The sequence below is a fragment of the Perca fluviatilis genome, chromosome 21 (genome assembly GCF_010015445.1).
Source record: "Perca fluviatilis chromosome 21, GENO_Pfluv_1.0, whole genome shotgun sequence".
In the NCBI taxonomy this organism is placed as follows: Eukaryota; Metazoa; Chordata; class Actinopteri; order Perciformes; family Percidae; genus Perca; species Perca fluviatilis.
Genome location: NC_053132.1, coordinates 15,200,346 through 15,220,322, shown reverse-complemented (window position 1 = coordinate 15,220,322; position 19,977 = coordinate 15,200,346). Strand labels below are relative to the sequence as shown.

At 39.7% G+C, this 19,977-nt stretch overlaps 1 protein-coding gene across 1 annotated transcript; it reads left to right on the top strand.

Annotated features, from left to right (window-relative positions):
* The first annotated feature begins 556 nt into the window (after positions 1-556).
* Positions 557-18,483, top strand: fra10ac1 (FRA10A associated CGG repeat 1). Its single transcript, XM_039787777.1, has 14 exons — positions 557-995; positions 1,420-1,505; positions 1,742-1,834; positions 3,436-3,481; positions 3,680-3,756; positions 3,916-3,999; positions 4,129-4,213; positions 6,030-6,075; positions 13,727-13,840; positions 14,777-14,819; positions 15,350-15,474; positions 15,927-15,977; positions 17,588-17,672; positions 18,296-18,483. The coding sequence occupies exons 1-14, from the start codon at positions 978-980 to the stop codon at positions 18,336-18,338; spliced, it is 996 nt and encodes a 331-aa protein (XP_039643711.1). The 5' UTR covers positions 557-977; the 3' UTR covers positions 18,339-18,483.
* Positions 18,484-19,977: the final 1,494 nt, after the last annotated feature.

Below are 19,977 nucleotides of genomic sequence, written 5' to 3'. Positions count from 1 at the left end.
ACTTCTTCAAAATCTTAACAGATAAATAATGTATGACAATGCTATAGGTCTATGTCATGGAAAGACATGATACAAGGAATAACACATCACTTGATTTCATAAATATTTCTACTTTTCTAAGGGTAACAAATGATGAGAGTCATTTATAATTTTGTCTCTCACATCCTCTCTTTTTTTCAAACCCACATTGAGTCCTTTGTTGAGTTCAATGGGTTGTGGAAAAGTCAGGAAACACTGGACTTCTATTCCCAGACTGGGGCGAACTTTCACCCCTGCCACCACTATAACCCAAGGACTCAATTACACAGACACATTAAAATAGCATAATGGACTCTTTATTTTCCATATACAATTCAAACGCCTACATGATCCTGTGAACCATGAACGATGTAGGCCTGATCACCGAATTGCCAATTAATCATGAGTATAGCCCAATTAGTTCATTTCTTCCAAAATGAAAGTCTGATGTTGTAGCCTACTCTGTCGTCCTAGGACAGTAGCCTGTTTTTTTTGTTTTTGTTTTTTTTAATAGCCTAGATTATTCATTGCAACATGTTTTGTGGTGATGGCTTGCCCTCCAGTAGCCTAAATATTAAAAAAGGTTGATGGTTGGATTAGGCTATACACATAGGCCTGATGAAAGATATGGTATGGCCTACCTTGAAAAATAAACACGAAGAAAGCACATTAGGTTACAACAGAACGCCGACACAATGAATGCAAACAAAATACTTAATTCTTTAGTCTAGAGATATAAAGCATTCCATTTTCAGCATCTTATTTTGAAAATCACAGTGTCCCCGACGACTCCTGTATTAATATTAAAGGATAAGGAGACTTAATTTCATCTTCTCTCATAATAATTCATGAAGTTGCATTACGTCATCATACCGCGATGTTTCACGTCATCAAATTGCGACGTACTTTTCCTTTTGTAAACATACATTTGCAAGCTGGAGACTAAAGTGAGGGAACTCATGGATAGTCTTGTAAAGGTAACATCTCTTTTAAAGCCGATAATCCGTTTTTTTTCATGCAAACAAGTTTGGAAGAACATTTGTTTCGTGTGTTTGTCACTAGCCAGTTAGTATGAAACATTAGCCGAAAGCTAAGTTGCCCACACGGTGAACGTTACTCTTAATTCCTGACGGCTTTGCGGTTTACGGTTAGGTTTTAAGCATATAGCAACACTGTAACATTACCACATTGTGCCACACTTCAGCTGCACGATTAGTCCAATAATGCCAATCAAAATCTAGCCTATGTACTTCACCCCTAATGATGAAACGACTTTACAGAGGCACGACTATAAAGCATCAACTACAAAACACAAAATGGCACCTTACAGACGTTCTGTTTTATGGCATCTTAAAACTGACAATTCGGGGTTTGGCTCAATTAGTTCCTGTGTTTTCTCAGGTGCACGGAGGTGGGGGCTATGACTCCGACTTCAGTGAGGATGATGATGGGCAGGGAGAGTCCTCAGAGAGTGGCCTTAAAAAAAGGTAAGAATAAAGACTGACTTACATAGCCTCAAATTCTGTTTATCTAAATTCATTGGGTTATTTCTGTCCTTACCAAATGCTAAACTGGAACTGTGTAGGAAGTCATTCTAAGACTAATATACTGTATTATTAGTCTACCATATTTAATTTTGTCTCCAGTAGCTTACATTTAGACAGATGTTGTTAGGAAAGCCTCATCCACAAACACAAGATTTCTGTATTTGTGCCTTTGTTAGGAAACGTGAGGAGGAAATATTACAGAAGCCATTCCAGAAAGGTCGGCACTCCCAAAAGGCGCACCGGAGTTTACACGCCAATGAAGTGGACAGGTAATGTACAATTGCTGTGAAATAGAACTGCATTAAGACCCCTTCACTTTACACATTATGTTGCAGTCTATCATTTACATACATTTCCCCCCCCCATCCCATCAATCTACACTCCATACCCCACAATGACAAAGCAAACACAGGATTTTAGAAACGTCTGCAAAATGTATTTAGGAGAAAAAAAAAAAAAAAAAAAACCCAACAACACACATTGACATTAAGTATTCAGACCAGTACTTTGTTGAAGCACCTTAGGCAGGGATTACAGCCTTGAGTCTTCTTGGGTATGACGCGACAAGCTTTGCGCACTTGGTTTTGGGAATATTCTGCCAGTCTACTCTGCAGATCCTCTCAAACTCTGGAAGTTTGATGGTGACTGTCAGTGGGGTTAAAATCCAGGCTCTGGCTGGGCCATTCACGGACCTTCAGAGTTTTTCCTAAGACCCTCCAGTGTTGTCTTGGCTGTGTGATTCGAGTCATTGTCCTGTTGGAAGACAAACAGTCAACCCAGTTTGAGGTCCTGAGTGCTTTCCAACAGGACAATGACATTAAGGAAACCTCTATACTTTGCTCAGTCTAGCTTTCCCTCCCAGTCCACTAATCCATGCCACTGAAAAACACTCCAACTGCATAATGCTGCCACCATCATGCTTCACCTTTTAAGATGGTATTGTGCAGGTGATGAGCAGTGACTTGTTTTTTCCAGACATAATTCTTAGAATTGAGGCCAAACAGTTCAATCTGGGTTTCAGAACAGATAATCTTGTTTCTCACAGTCTGAGAGTCCTTTAGGTGCCTTCATGTGTTTCACAGAGACAATGCTTTCGTCTGGCCACTCTACCATAAAGCCCAGATCAGTGGAGTTTTGCAGCAATGGAAGTTTCTCCCGTCTTTTCACAGGATCTCTGGAGCTCAGCCAGAGTGATCATTGTGTTCTTGATCACCTCTTTCACCAAGGCTTTTCTCCCCGGATTGCTCAGTTTGGCCAGGCAGCCAGCTGTAGAAAGAGTCGTGGTTGTGCCACACTTCTTCCATTTAACAATTATGGAGGCAGGCCACTGTGTTCTTGGGAATCTTCAATGCCGCAGACTTTTCTTTTTGTAGCCTTTCCCAGATCTGTGCTTCGACACAATCCTGTCTCTGAGCTCTGCAGGCACATCCTCACAGCTTAGCTTTTTCTCAGCGTATAGTCAGCAGTGATACCTTATATAGACAGGTGTGTGCCTTTCCAAAGCCTGTCCAATCAATTGAATTTACCACAGGTGGACTCCAATTAAGGTGTAGAAACATCTCCAAGATGATTAAGAGAAATGGGATGCACATGAGCTACATTTTAAGTGCAGTTCTAATAAAACCAAATAGGACTATCATTTATGTGAAAAAATATTTTCCTGTGATTCTTCTTACTTTTGATATGTGTTTCAAATCATAATCAAAATGCTCTGCTTTTTTCTGCCAGCTACATAATACAGTTATTTACACTTCAGACATATACAATGTCACACACTATTTCTTTTAAACCCATGCTTTGAGAAGAATGAAGTCAACATGATCTAATCGTTGTTTATTTTTTGGATAACTATTTTCATTCTGTTTTTCAGAGAAGAAGCCAGAAATAGAAGAGCCCACCTGATATCATTGAATGCTGTATCCTTTCTTGTGAAATGATGATGCAGTCAAGTTGATGAAACTACAGACATTATGCCTTATATGTATGTTCAAAACAATAATTTAACAAAAATAATATCAAGTGCTTAACTGCCTCCATTTAAAACTATAAATAAAAAAAATCCGTTCACAGTGTACAAAAGTTGACATTCATTGACCTTAAGCAGATGTCTCCAGTTTGAGCGACATAAGAAGTTTGTCGGTGACTACATACTTTATTATGGAGGACAGATGGCCGACTTCAAGCGCTCTGGGTAAGTAGTGTCTCACAGTCACGCTTGACAATCAGTTGCTAATTGCTAATGAGAAGATGTTAACCATAACAGAACATTGGTTATACAATTATACCAGTTGTAATTTTCTCCTTATCTCCTTATATTTCGTCTTCTCATGGAATCTTTTCTTTCTCTCAGAGCCAAAGACAAAACAGATGGGGATGTGCTGCGTGAGAATCATCGCTTCCTCTGGAGGGACGAGGACGAGGAAGACATGACATGGTGATCATCCATTAGTCAACTACTCATACAAGCTGCTTTAATATTCAGTGTGCTTTTGATTATAACGTTCTGTTCCAGACAAGTTTGTGTTGTCTTCTACATTCTACTTCTGGACTTCTTCTGTTCCAGGGAAAAAGAACTGGCCAAGAAGTATTACGACAAGCTGTTTAAAGAGTACTGCATAGCTGACCTCAGCAGATACAAGGAAAACAAGGTGGGATGGAAAGATCAAATTATTTATTGATTGAGATATTACAACAGCACAATTACATTACAAAACATACATTGTAACTGATAGCTCATGTCACCTGAAGATTAGTGATTATTTTAATAACAGTAGTAGCTGTTTGATGTTGTAGTGTTTTGTGTATCTGTGCTGTGTTGTTATGAGGTTTGACAGAATCCAAATGATCACGTATGTATGTTATGTGGATCATTAGGAGGCTCCTGTTAACTCAGTGTTGAGTAATGGGAAAATACCTCCGGACACAAAATAGAAAAATATTTTATGTTCTTGCACCGGTTTTGGAAATTATGTTTTAGTTTTGTTAATCCCCCAGATAAAATGTGGTTGTTAGAGCAGCTGAGAAAAAGGATAAAGTGAAACATAAGTTCTCTTAAAGTGCTCATATTATACTTTTTGGCTTTTCCCCTTTCCTTTATTGTGTTCTATATATTTTTATGCACATAATAGGTTTACAAAGTGAAAAAGCCCAAAATCCACCCCAAAGGGACTTACCATCTTCCAGAGAAAACACTGTTCACAAACTGCTGCAAATAGCTCTATTATATTCCAGCCTTTACTTCCATGACGAACGTGCGTCACTTTGTAACACACATTATAATGCTCGTCTAGCTGCTAGCATGGCACTCCCTCATACTCTGCTTCTGACTAGCTAGCAGTACTTACTGCGCATGTGCGACTCCCAACGAAGATGGAACAGAAGTGAGATAAAACGGAGAGCTCAACACACGGGGTGAAAAGAGGAGCTGGAGCAATGTGCAGTACAACACATATGGTGTTTTCTGAAAATTAAACCACCTAAACCTATTCTGGTACAACCTCTAAATACAGTTATGAACCTGAAAATGAGCATAATTTGAGCACTTTAAGGTGAAACAGAAGTTACCACGCCAAACAGAATGTAGTATCAGCCATCCCAGACACTGCTGCCAGGACTTGGCAAGATGATCCATTTTTGCACTGTGCTCCAAAATGACAATAATTGTCCCAGCGGTGGAGCAAAGGTTAAAATTTCATAACTCAGACACTAATCGCCACTACCACTGTTCCATTTTGAATAAATGGTATGAGGTATGATGTGTTTTGGCACTGTGCTCCGTCTCTAGTGTCCACTGGGCAATTCTGGTTTGAGGCCAGGCTTTAAAACTGACAATATATTAAACCCAAGGGCAGTGTGCTTAAGGCTCTATAGCTGCATTGTTTGGTTCAATGACGCTGTGCTCAAATATCTCTCAGGTGTGATTGTTAGGAGGTTGACAAATCTCTGACAGATGACATACAGATGTAAGCCCTATAATTGACTTATACTTATTAGAGGCACTATAGTTAAAAACTGATATCATCAGTCCAGTTGACTCAACACTTGCTACATAAATCCAGATTTTCTCACAGATTATTCATATTTGTTAATGACTGTAAATACATTGTTGGGTTGCATCATGATACCCACAAGTTGAGTCAGATTTTATGTAAAGGCATTGGCAAAAACACTGACTGCATCATTTGTTCATTGCTTCTTGTATACATCAAATTACATTTACAGTAAGATATAAATGTGCATGCATAGTGTCCTTTCACAAGAAAACATGACAGAAATAATTACAAACAATATTTACATGGAGATATCCATTACAGCTGTCCACATCCTCAGTTCAATTTTTATTTCTGTAGCTTTATCTTTGATGGAGTGCACCAAAGGCTATTGATGATAATCAATAATAATCTTATAAGGCTCAATTTAAAACTGTAATTGATGTGTCTGTCTATTTAAATTTGTGCCCAACAGTTTGGATTTCGTTGGCGGACTGAGAATGAAGTTGTTTCTGGCAAAGGTATGGCATAACTCGACATTATCCTAATTTTGAGTTTATACACTTCTGCATGATTTTTTTAATACATATTTTGTGTATACAGCTTTATTGAAACACTGCAGTATAATTCTTACATTTTATAGGATAGGAGAAACCCATCAAAACATTCTTGTTAACTAAAGAGTCACCTTTACTCGATAAAGGTATTCACTTGGACAAGCGGCGTGTCCCAAATCCATACTACATCCTCATTTTAAGCAGGGTTTTAGTGTATAGTGTACTCATACTGGAAAAGTATAGTGTAATTTCCTATAAGTATAAAGCAGTTAAGTAGTAACAATATGCTATAACGATGTAGTACATTCTGTATAGAATTGGTATGTAGTATAATGGATTAGGGGCACATCTAAGGTTTCTCCTACTAACATGCCCAACATTCTCCACTAGATGGCCACAGAGATGTACAGAGCAATTTACACAGCAGTACCTAACATATAGTGGACACACGTCTCTCCACATGTGACATTATACAAATACACTTGTTTCACTTTGACTTATTGGCTTGCCAGATTGGCCTCAAAAACCTTTTAAAATGTATTACTTTCAATTGAGTTTTCGTTTTGTTTCGGATACTGTTCGCGCAATTCAGTTGTCGATCGATCTGTAGATTTACACAAATAGTCCCCATTCCCAACATTTTGGTTTCCTGTTTATGCCTCACACCCAAAGAGAAACCTCATTCTAACTCTGCACTTGTGACGGAGCCTACTTTGACAGTTTGGCAACGCTTTGATGATTAATTGTTCAGGATTATTACAACCACCTCTCTGTCTACCGCTCCTTCGTGTGACAGTGACAGATATTTATAGGTTTTGCTGGAGGGACAAAATCAGCAACTCTGTGAGGGTAAACCTGCCTCTGCAACTCACTGATATGCTTTAAGACACACACAAACACACACACACACACACACACACACACACAAACACGCACACGCACACACACGCACATTTGACATTCGAATAATATGCTGAATAAAATGTTTACATCAATGCAGCTTCACACAAACATACACAGAATGTCTGAGAAAGCTGACTAAGCCAATATATTGTTCCAGATTAAGACTGTGTAATCCTGGACTCTGACAGTTCACCCCTGTAGCAATACTCGACAGGAAGTGGGATTAGATCAGGTCAGAGTCCCTTCACTTCAACTGTCATGTCTGTGATTTGTTTACATTAATGATTCCCACAGAAATACTTCTTAAGCACTATTTAGAGCACAGAGCGCTAAACTCTCCAGTGAAATCAATACTAATCTAATCCTGTAAAGTGGACCCAACGTTCTCATTCGGACATGCAGAAAGTAAAGCTTGTGCAAATTGAAAGTTAAAAGCATTGCAAGTTAAAGGTGAAGTGTTTATCATGGACTCAATATGACTTTAGTTTGGTTTGATATGAAGGCTGATGAGTACAAGTCAAACACAGGCGCTTGAATGCAAAAACTGCACGAGTCCTCAAATTAGTTCCACCTGAAATGAAATGTTAGTCCAGGCTCAGTTATAGTGATTGTCAGATGACCAGACTCCACTTCTGCTTACAGATAAATTAAGCAACACAGACTTTTTCCCAAATTAAACTGATCCTGCATTACCTTGTAAAGGGGCAATGCACTTCTGCTCTGCCATGGACACCTTTTTGGAAATCATCCATTTATCATTTCCTGCTGTCCGTGCACTTCAGGTCATGTTGGTATTAGGTAATGGTGTCTACTGCTCACCCAATCAGGTGGATTACGAAGAATGCTGACCTTTCTTTTCATGGCCACGGTGTAATATGGGATGAAGGAATGTGCAGTAACGAAAGGTTTCCTTCTTTCTTTTTAGAGGTTGAAATTTTAAAAAACAACAAAGGAGAACGTATTATGTTCTTAAATCATGTACATGAAAGCAGGATCACATGTTATCCGCCTAAGTTTCCCTAGATCTTAAGGATATTCTTGGAGAATGAGATTTACTTTTACTTTTTGCTCATCCTCCTCCCTTTCTATGTCTAGTCCAGAAACATTTAAAGGGATACGCCACTGTTTGTTGAAATAGGGCTCATCACGGTCTCCCCTAGGTGTAGATAGGTGGGCCAACGCATTTTTTGTGCATGCATTGTTTTAGTCCGGTGCAACACCGGCAGCGCTGCCGCTAGTTAGCTTAGCGTAGTGAATGGAATCCTATGTTGCCGGTTAGCATGTTGTAAGTAAAAGTGAGCCAACAAAAGACTAAAAAACAACCTAATTACTTGCACTGAGACAAAAAAATGCGTTGGCCCACCTATCTACAGCCAGGGTAGACTGTGATAAGCCCTATTTCAACAAACGGTGGCGTATTCCTTTAAACCTCTGAAAGAGTCACATGATTTATTTTTTATTTTTAAAGGTCTAACAAACACGTTACATGTATTTTATTCCTCACAACATTTGCAAAGCCAATTTTTGTTTGAATACTGTAAATGCACTACAAATCTGGGACCACATCTCTGAAAGCATTGCTCCACCAAAGTCCATGTAATTTCCTTCTTATGCACAGCTTAGATTATACATCAGCATGTAAGACTATGATGGAACTATTTTGCCAAATATCTTCTTTGCTTCCAATAAAATGTCAATATGTGAGGTAGGGCTGGGCGATATGGAGAAAATCAAATATCACGATATTTTTGACCAAATACATTGATGTCGTTATTGCTCAGATATTGTAGGGTTGACTTTTGGTGCTTTCACAAAAAATTGACACAATGAGATTTTAGATAACTAATCATCAGTAATGTGGATATAATGACTAAGTGGGTTAAAGGTCTACTGTGTAACGTGTTTAGTTGTTCATTATCAAAATCTGTGTTGCCCGTTCACAAACTTGTCCTTTTTCATGAATATTTACCACCACCATCAATTCCAAGTATTCCTTTTGGCTTGAAATTTTACACTTGCATTTGCATGAACTGGGGTAGACGCTCCATATTCATGCGCCATCTTGAAATACGTTAGCCGGTAAGGGACATACAGGACATACTGCTCCGCCTTTCGCGTTTTCGCTGTCACATGATAAACTCACAGGTGCTGCTAATGCTGCTAATGGGTATCATCACTTCCCGGCCGGGCAAGTTTGAAGAAGGAAACGTGGAGGACCACACGTATTCAAAATAGAAAAAAAAGTCAATATCTGCCTAGGAAATCGCCTAGTCTTAATCTGCATCGCTTTTTTTGCTTTTTGAGTTTGAATATTGTCACCAGTTTCCCTAAATTTCCTGTTTTAGATCAAATTAAAGTGATGGCCCAATTTGAAGGTGAGATCCTTTAAGTTGCTTTAAACAGTTGATTTAGCATTGCCTGTGTTCCCCATGTAGACAGGATTTGGAGTTTGTAAGGATATCCTGCTGGGCTCTGTTATGCCAGACAAAATAAATCAGCCCTGGAGAAGTAACGGAGTGTATTCTTAAGCTTGTTTTCTGGTTCGCCGTAGCCTATGTAAGTGGCCTGATGTTTGTGTGTGTGTGTGTGTGTGTGTGTGTGTGTGTGTGTATGTGTGTATGTGTGTGTGTGATAGAGCGAGGGAGAAGTGAGAGAGTGACGGCGATTAGCTTCGGAGCGAGTACCAACTCTAGAGTCATAGTGAGAGAAACAAAGTGTCTCCCCTGTGTTTTCTGACCAAGGTGGGAAATATTTAGCAGGAAAAGTGAACCCTCTCCTTGATTTCATGTTGTTTATGGAGAAGGAGAACCAGGAAATGAGTTGGGGGAAATGCAACGCTACCAAGCCATGGCCGAGCGACGTGCATCGCTGCGACGTGTAGTAACATTTTTCGAGAGATGCACGTCAGGCTAAGGCGTAGGGTCCGGCGTAGACACAGAGGGGTCTGCGGGGGTACGCCGTTGATTCGACGCAGAAGCATAAAACGGCCTTTAGTGTTAGAAGTAATAGCTCATTAGCCCATAGCCCAGTCTAACAATAGAGACTGCCAGTGTTTCTGTTTCAATGGGTTTATCGGTGAGTGTGTATAGGGTGTTGCATGTTCAAATTAAGAAAAAATAGTATTTCTCAACAGTCTCCAGAGGGAGAGACAGATATAATACAGTATAAAACAATCTCAGTAGTATGTCATGCTCTTTGGTCTACTTAGTTCACAACATGCTGTGGAGTAAATCAAAGTTGCAAAATAGAGAGTGTTGAACTTCAGGTCAGCAGTCTGAACTGCTTGTCAATAGGAAAGACGGACATAAAAAGGCTAAATCTGATCCAGAGTCAGAGGTGGGACTGTGTGGAAAAGAATCAGTCTTTTGGATGCCCACAGGAGATGCGAGGGTAGGGTGTAGTGAGTATCACGAGTCGACTGCAAAACAGCACTGACTTCACAAGCATTCTGACAGAAATTTCAATTCACTTTAGGGACACAAAAAAATCATTTTTCGGTGGGTGCAAATGTAAGTGTTTAGGCCACCGAAATAAAGTATGGCTAGCACTGATCACTCTTGACATTAACTACTCTTTATGTACCTTTTTAGCATAGCCTCAGTTTGACATTTTGGCTTATTTGCTTTCTTGCTGAAAATTAAATGAGATGATGGATACTGCTCTCATGTCTCTATGCTAAAGGCAGATTTTGTTATTTTCGGACATAGCGGGGTTAGCTGTTTCCCCCAGTTCCAGTCTTTATGCTAAGCTAAACTAATCGACTTCCTGACTGTAGCTGCATACTTAACGCAGATGAAAGTGGTATTGATCTTCCCATCTAACTCTTGGCAAGAAAGCGAATTAGCATATTTTTGTAAAATGTCAAACCATTCCTTTAAATAATAAATATTTTTTTTCTAAGTCAACTGGTCTCATGTAACAGAGATATATCCACAGACACAAGTGTTTGCAATCAACTTGACATGGTTGGTCTAATAGCAATAGCTTAGTCAGAATACCCCTTAAACTTGATGTAAAATTATAATATTTTCTCAAAATAAAACAGCCTATTTTCATTATGTGTTCTTTGTCACTTTTTTAACAGTTACTCATGAGTGAACACTGGCTCAGGTCACTGCTACTCTGATTTCATCCAGTGAATGTTAATCATGCAGCCATCTGGTGGCATTAGTAACTATTGACGTAGAAGGACAGTAGTTTTTTTTTCTTAATGAGTTTGCTCAGTCAACCTGGTGCCAGCTCTTTTCAGTGAGCATGTGAGGCTCACCTGATGTGTGAGGATTCCCAATACTTGTCAACAAAACACAGTGGAGATCATTTTTTATCTAAAACATCCAACAGAGGTACCCATACAAGAGCTTTTGTGTAACGCTTATTTTGTAATGCAGTGATGCTCTGTGTGGCACTATTTTCTGCCTTCTAAGAACACCACCAATAAAAACCATGCTTTTTAGCTTTCATGTAGGAAAATGTAGGACCAGGTGTCTGAAAAATATCAGAAAACAGGTGAAACATAGTTTTCCTAAGAATAGTTTCCGATATTCAGTTTTTGACCTTCATTTTGGCAAAGAAGTTGCCTGAAAACACATTTCTATTGACTCCACTCTGTCAGGGTTGTAGTTTTGAGTAGCTAGAGGGTCAGACACATTCACACTCTCCACCTTGTAACCTTCGAATATATCACATTCTTTCTATTAAACGCTGAGCTGCATCTCTGCAGCAGCGAAGGGGATTCAGTGCCTTGCTCAAGGGCGCTCAGTTGTGTGTACAAGCACAGGCTTTTACCTCCTTTCTTTACAGATAAAAGCTGGTGTATACATAGAGTAGATGTATTTAATTGATTTTTTTGTGTGCGTGATGGAAAGAGGACGTCATGGGAGAAGTTAAGTGTGATTGTGATTGACGTCACTGATGATGGTGAAGACAGGATTCTGTTGGGTCCCCGGGCACTGGTCACCGCTAATGGTGTCACGTTGGGACAGAGTAGAGGTGATGGCCCTGTCCCAAGTCACACCCATACAGTGTCAGAAAGCACCAGTCATTAAGGATTTAAAGGGATACGCTGGCATTTGCAGGTTCTATTCACATATAACTTTTTAAAGTTTTAAGACATTTTAAATGTAGGTAGGTGAACATATACATGTAGCTGCTGTGCAACGTTGGTCAGTTGATCAGACCACCACATTGGTTCAGATTGGAGTATCTCAACAACTATTGGATGATTGCCATGATATTTAGTACAGACATTCCTGGTACCTATGTATTACAATGACATTGTCTATAGTGACACCATGAGGTTGAATCATTTGTGGTTTTGAGTGAAATACCTCCAAATGCACTGCCTTGAAATTAGGTAGAGAGAGATTTGGTAGAGAGACCGAAATTTATGTCCCAGGATGAATTCTAATCTTGATGATGACTGACAGACAGACTAAAATTGTTAATCCTAAATTGTTCTAATGTAATTGGTTTCACTGTATCAACTTTTCAGTTTACGAATTAACCGCTTGGAAATCTAGAAAAATTAGAGATGTGAACTTGATGCCATCAAGCGGAAAAGTTAGTGGATTTATGTTTACTGTAGAATCACCCAGGTAAGCAGCCATAGAGTTTGAAATACAGTAAGGTTAAGGATCAAAGGGTATCAGCAATAATATTACATTTTTATTGCTTGCAAAGTTATCTATATGGTGTTTTTTAGTCCATAAAAATAAATACAAATACAGCCCAAGATTCTGCTTTAGAGCTGCACTGGCATATTGACTGTTTCAACTATAAACTCACATTTTTACTGATTTATTTTACCTAATTAAATATAATACCAGGGCCTTACCAAATAAACCCAGTCAACCTCATCACACTCTGGAGCCAGGTGTTTCTTTTTTAGCTGACGTCATACACCCCTAATCTTCTATTACAGAAGAGAAAGTCTTCCTTATAGCCTAAGTAAGTGGCTCAAGGCCATGGCAGCCAGCGTCACTTCACCTGAATGTTTACAAAGTCTCGATCTTAGGCAGGTGAGGGAATGCATCCTTTCCTATCAGAGTAAGGTGCATATCTTGCCCCTGTGCCAAGAATGGACTGCTCTGACGCACTCACTCCCTCTATTACAATCAGAGGGAACCCCAGAGACCAGATCAATGCCACCTTAAGCTCCTCTAGGGATAATAGGCAGGCTGTGCACCGGCTGGAGGGAGGCCTAGGGGATGAGGTGAGGCGAGGAAAGGGAGACGAGAAGGAGCGGGGGATAAGAGGAAGGGGTGTCGATCTAGACGGAGGGGGGTGAGGGGAGAGCAGCGGGGTTTAGAGGTTGCCTGACAGAATCGGAAGCCTTTGGAGATTCATGGTCTGCATCTCTCAATCCTAAAATGAAACCTTTGTTTTTTTGCTATGCCTTTCTGTTTTACTTGCATACATTCTGTTGTGCTTTTTAATTCTATATCATACATAATAATTCTTTACACACTGTGGTATATTATATATATATATATATATATATATATATATATATATATATATATATATATATATATATATATATATATATATATAAACAGTATATATAATATATTACTGTCAGGGTTATCAATATTCGCTTATATACATATCGTAAATTGCTGTAGATAAAAGATAGATGCCTAAAATATATGAATGTACGGTAAATGTCATTGAAATGTATGTTATACAGCACATATGCTATCTGGTCTTCCAGGTCAGTTCCAGTGTGGAAACAAACGCTGCGAGAAGGTGGAAGGTCAAAAAAGCTGGGAGGTGAATTTTGCCTATGTGGAACACGGCGAGAAGAAAAATGCATTAGTCAAACTCAGTAAGCTGAACACACACATTATCTTTTCATTTTCTCTGTTCATTCTTTCTAAAATGTCTGTGTGTGTGGCTGTGGCTTAGTAGGGGTTTCCAAGACCCGGCTCATAATAATCCTCCTTGAGGTTTCATACTGCAGAAAATCCTTTAAGAATAATTACTGTAATTGGAGGATCCACCTGTTATCTTGAACCCAGTCAAGCAGGAAATGACAAGCTCTTTTAACAAGCTACTACAACAGGTCATATCCAAACATGTTTCCTCCTCATTAACTAAAAATGTTTTTCAATTTGTATTAATTCTAAGTCAAATGTTTTGACAGTCCCAAATGTTGTGACAGAAATGAAACATGATCTGGTGAACTTAGTAAGGCACATTGGAGAAATGTAATAGAATAGGGATGCTTTTGCACTTAATTAATGAATAGGATTTAATAAATACATTTTTCAAAACACCAAAGCATTTCAATTCTACAAATTTTCAAAACTTAGTTGTGTTATTATAAACAGTGAGAAATCATCTTTTCCACAGGGTTCTGTCCTCGGTCGTCTTCTCTTTAGTTTATTTTAAAATATTATTTACCAGAATTACATCATGGAGGAGGTTTCCACATGTATGCAGACGATACTGGTATATACATATCTGGTTGAACCATTTTCACAATTTACACATTTTAGTTGCAGCATTTAGATACCGTAGCAACATCAATTGAAAGGAATACTCATGTCTAATGCTTACAGTAAAATTAAGAAAATGTGCTCTTCATTAAGGAGTCATCCCTTAATAAATCATATAAGAATAAGTAAAAGAAGTGCAATAATTCATCTCATAGCACCCTTATAATTGTTGTAAATAACAATGACATTAAAAACAATGAAAACCTTTCCACAACCATTATCTTATTTGAGTTGGTAATGATTATGCCATGTTTCTATTGTAGGACTATGCCCTGAATGCTCTTTCAAACTCAATTACCACCACAAGTAAGTACTTCTTGCCTTTGTGACATTTTTTTACATAACCGTGATACATTTGATTATCATTAGATTTGAAAGATTGTGGACAGTGCACTGATCTACTAGAAGTAGGGCAGGTCACCACAGACAGTCAGCACACATTATTTCGTAGCATGCTGGGGTTTAGGATTCAAACTATGATTTATGTCTCCTGTACAAACTTCTTACCAGTCAGGGTGTATATCACGTTTTTTCTTTTAAGTGGAATCTTGACAACTAAATGTGATAATGTAGCTTGAGGTGGTTATGAGTGAGACCGTATGTGATATCAAGGCTTTTCACAGTTGGTTAGGATTTTAAAAGTCCCTTTGAGTGTTCAAGCAGACTTAAAAATGTATAGAAGCCTTCATCTGTTCAAACCTTTAGCTAAGATTCATTCATGTGCCTCTGAAAGTACCTTTGGTGCTGACGTTTTTTAGGTTGCCTTACAAATAGTATTGTAATTGGCTGCTTTCTATTGTAAATACAGCTTGTTCAAAGTGGGATTCTGTTTGTAGGAGGAAGGAGGTGAAAGCAAAGACTAAAAGGGTATCGGAAGAGAACCAGGAGCCACCACAGAAGAAGAAGAAGAGGAAGAGATTGTCTTCACACTCCAAGAAGAACAAACACAAGAGACACAGAGGTAAGACTTCTCTCCTCTTCTAGCCAAATAAACTGTGCCATTAATCATGGCAGTAGTGTCATTAGATGGGAATAACCTGTGGGAGCAGCCGTGTTAAAGGCATACTATGCAGTTTCAGTTTTTGTCAAACAGCTACCCCTAGAGTCGCTGTGGAGTACTTGTATTTAACGTTACTGTCATAAATACCACTCACGCAGAGCTGTCTCTGCACTCACGGTCTGATCCCCTCCCCCCTGTAGAACTGGTCTTATTATCAACAATGGATGAATCAACAATTTCCACATGTACTCAAGGTCAGGGGAACAGTGTTTATCTATAATTGTTTCAGTGATAATCAAAACACAGCAGTCACGAACATAGCAATTTCCAGCGAGTTGTAATTCCAAGTCGTCCGTTTTATGGACCAGGGATCTGGCATTGGAGAGATACAGGCTCGGTAGAGGTTTAGACAGATCGCTCAGACTCTTCTAGCAGCTCAGAGGAGATGCGGGACTCGGACAAAGGTAGCATAACTCCCACATACACGCACGCACGCACGCACGCACATGTGCGCAAAGTACCTCCCCCATTTTTTAAAACACATACTGGAGACTTGATCTACTCCCCCAGGCTTCTACGCCAGGACACTCTTCCTGACAACCCTTTATGGAAACACATCCATTAGTCCTGTAGTTAAATAGTAATAGACAGACAGCGCGTCTGCTTTTTCTTAACTGTGCATTCCTCTTGACTGTTTTCCTTTTTTCCTTGTCATTTTGCCCTTTGCTGTGAACAGCGAGAAATGAAGTATGTCTTTGCCCCCATGTCCCTGTTCTGTTTATTCCAGGATATGGATGGATGGGCGGGCGGGTGGTGGGTACACAAAAACAAACTTTCTCTGTCCAGGGTTATGTCATTGAGTTCAACATACTTTGGAATCCATACACAAACACATTTTCTTTCTTTCTTTGTGTAAGTTGCATATATATATATATATATATATATATATATGCTGATTAAATTGGAATCCTGGAATATCTTGTAATTTGTGAGCGATGCATTCAGGGAGGTTAGGGACATTACGGTGATGGAGATTGGCTACTTTCAGACTGCAAGCAAATCAGATTTGGTTCTGAAATCCGATCTTTAAGACAGACTGTCCACAGTGTTATTTGCAAGTGACCAGATCGGATTTGTGTGTCCAGACATCCCCAACCCATCTGCATGGGTTGCTGGGGTATGTTTCCCATTGCCAGACCTTCCTCCACAGCGCTGCAAAGGAAGGTCTGGCTAGTCCACACAACATTCCGGGATGGGAGAAAAAAAACGTGCTCTGGTTTATTGGCATGTCTTGAAACCAATCACACTCATCTTGGGTGGTGCTAGGCACCAGACGGAGCAACGGTGCCTCTGCAAAATAGCCTCGGGAAGGAACTTGTTTTAGGTGGAACATGTGTACCTTCAAAAGTTGTTTTAGTCGTGCAACCGACAAACTCCGATTGGACAGATAGTCTAGCTAGCTGTCTCGATTTACCCTGCAGAGATCTGAGGAGCAGTTAACCATCGTCATCATAACTCAACCGAAGTTTTGAATGCTAACGCAAAGAAAGCGGACGGTGAGGGACATCTGGCCTAGATGAGGAACATCCGGAACAATCATGTGAATCAAATGAAACGTAGTCTACACAGACTACTGTGGTATCGACGTAGGTGTCAGTAACTACGTAGCTACCCTGGTGAAGTGGCTTTCCAACGCGAAAGCATGAGAAATGAAGGTCCATTGTTACGCTCCCCCCTCCCCACACCCAAAGTGCCAGCAGACAATTTTGTCCACGGACTGTTCTTCTCCATGATTTCCTCCATAGGGCTCTGCTAGTAGCAGCATAGATTCTGCCCAGCACTTCCGTCACTCTGGATTTGATGTTGTTGCTGTGTGTCACGTTGCGAGTGACGCATCTGTAGAAATCCAATTAGTATCACATTTCAAATCACCTCCAAACGTGGTTTGGATCCGATTTGCAAACATTTTGTCAATCATCTGTCCAGACTTTCTAAAATTAATCGGGTTATTGCTCAACCTATTTTTTTCCTTTCTGGAAGTGTGACTGATAGCTTTCTAAATCCCACCTACTAGACTCTGAAGCTGGGGATGAGCCAGAGGGCCAATCGGAAGCCGACCACTGGCGAGGACCTGCTCCTGCCGTGGAGGAAAAGTCAAGGTGAGGTTAAAATCTAGCGAATGCTAATATTAAATCTCACCCAGTAAGCTGCTGTAAAACCATCACAGACAGTCTTTACGACTTAGCCTACATAGGATACTATCTCTATATAGCTCAGTAGGTAGACCACTTAGATACCCCGCACAAAGCTGTTCCGAACTCTCAGGAGAGTCGCTAAACCTTTAACCTGCTCCCATCATGCTTCTCGTGACATTTGAATTGCTCTCAGAAAGATAGAACATTACTGAAAAGGGTTAATTCAAGCGCATTTACTATATGAACAAAAGTCATCGAAACAGAACCATCATGGAGAACATAAAGTATGAATGTAACCCATTCATACCTACTCATTTGCCTTTCTGAGGTATGTTTAAATTGTCCTTTTCTTGCTGGCTGCCACTATTTATTTGTTTGTATTCTGTACCAATGTTGTTCCTCCCCCACATCCTTTCATATTGTCTCGAGCTTGAATAAAAATGTAAATGAAATAACAAAAGAATAGTGGTAACACTTCCAGTTAAGTCAGGGGGCCACCCAAACAAAGCATTTAACAGTCTGTGTCAGCAGCACCGTGCATTAAAGGAAATAACATTTCTCTGATTTTGTTTGTTGTATCTGTCTAGGGAGGAGGAGTTTGATGAGTACTTTGAAGACATGTTTCTTTGACTGCTGCTTTCAGCGGGATCCCTGCTGAGAGAACACTTCCTTCTGCGCGCCACTGACATTAAGCATGTCTTGTTTAGAGTCTTGTGTGCATGTAGGTTTATTTGTTTCAGTACTTCTGCAGAAATAAACATGATGCTACCCTGTACATGTCACGAGTCTTTGATTTACTTGTCTGTCACCATCTAAGTTTCAATCCCACCACTATCACTATGAATAGTCACGGTTGCTTCAATCAGTCAGTCCTCAACTTTGGTCCTGGCTGTAATGTCTCCACGACTTTTGGCTGGGTGCCGTGTAATTTGGTTCAGATATGTATGTTCCTTTTTGGATTCATTGTAATTACTTTAGTGATGCCTTAAAATGTTCATCTAAAGCCAACATGAAGTCAAAATTTCAATTTTCCAATACTTTGGTTTATGACTACTAGTTGCGTTACAGACAGGCCTTTTTCACAGCAGACATTTTGACATGTCACAGTAGGAAAAGCACAGGTGTTGCTAATAACATTAACGATTGCTCGAAGCGTCCCAGTCGACAGTAAGCCAGCATTCACAACACCTGAAACCAAAGCAGCTAAATGGAATCCTGCCATCATTAGTTTCATTATTCACACCTGGGCTTTTCCTGCTGTGAATGTCAACAACAACAACAAAAGTTTGTGTTTAGCGCCAAATAGCAAAGATGCTAACACACCGAGGAGAACATGATACGCATTATACAAATTTAATATGAGCATGCTGATGTTACAATTTAGCTCAAAAGCCCCAGTGTCTAAGGGACCTTTTTCACAGCAGACATTTTGACTTCTCAGCATGCACAAAAGACCTTTTTCACGGCAGACATGTTGACATGTCATAGTAGGAAAAGCACAGGTGTAATCAAAACCATTAATTTAGTAGAGGCCCTGGTATTGTGCATGCTGACTCACTGAAATAGCTTACTGGGACACTTGATGGAATTAAGCCATGGTTAAGGTTATCAATTTCAGCTGTGCTTTACCTACTGTGACAAGTCAAAATGTCTGCTGTGGAAAAAGGTCCATACCAGGGCCTCTCCTAAGTGGAATGCAGCAATCATTAATGGGTTTGAATACACATGTGCTTTTCCTACTCTGACATGTCAACATGTCTGCTGTGAAAACGGTCTAGTACAGCCTCACAGAGTTGTTTAGGAATCCATGCAAGTTTATACTTAAATCAAGTAATTTATTCAAACTGAGGTCAACACAAATGAACAATGGAGAGGATCAGCCATGTCAGCAATGCATGGAGGTGCAAACCAAAATAAAGTAGTGCAGGGTGCATGTAAGCTGTAGGAAGGGGCGAAACAGAGTGAACACATGGGCCAGCTTTTATAGGTTAAGGGCCCAGGTGAGCTCAATGAGCTGCTGATTGGCTGCTGAGGTTGGCCAGGACCGCCTCCAGGACAGTTGGAGGGGTGTCACACACGGCTGTATACTCTTGTTTTAATATTTTAGAATTACCTAAACTTTTAGTTCTCTCTTATGAATTGAATCTGCACTTTGGATTTGGTACATTCTCCAGAGTAGTACTCTTTCCTCTGCGAGTAAAAATTCAGTGTAATAGTAGTAACACAAAAGATTCAAGCACTCTGCTTTTACAAGATTAGCTCAAGATAT

Coding starts and splice junctions, on each gene's coding strand:
- fra10ac1 (XM_039787777.1), top strand. Junction 1,835..3,435: donor CACGCCAATGAAGTGGACAG/GTAATGTACAAT, acceptor TCTGTTTTTCAG/AGAAGAAGCCAGAAATAGAA. Junction 3,757..3,915: donor GCCGACTTCAAGCGCTCTGG/GTAAGTAGTGTC, acceptor TCTTTCTCTCAG/AGCCAAAGACAAAACAGATG.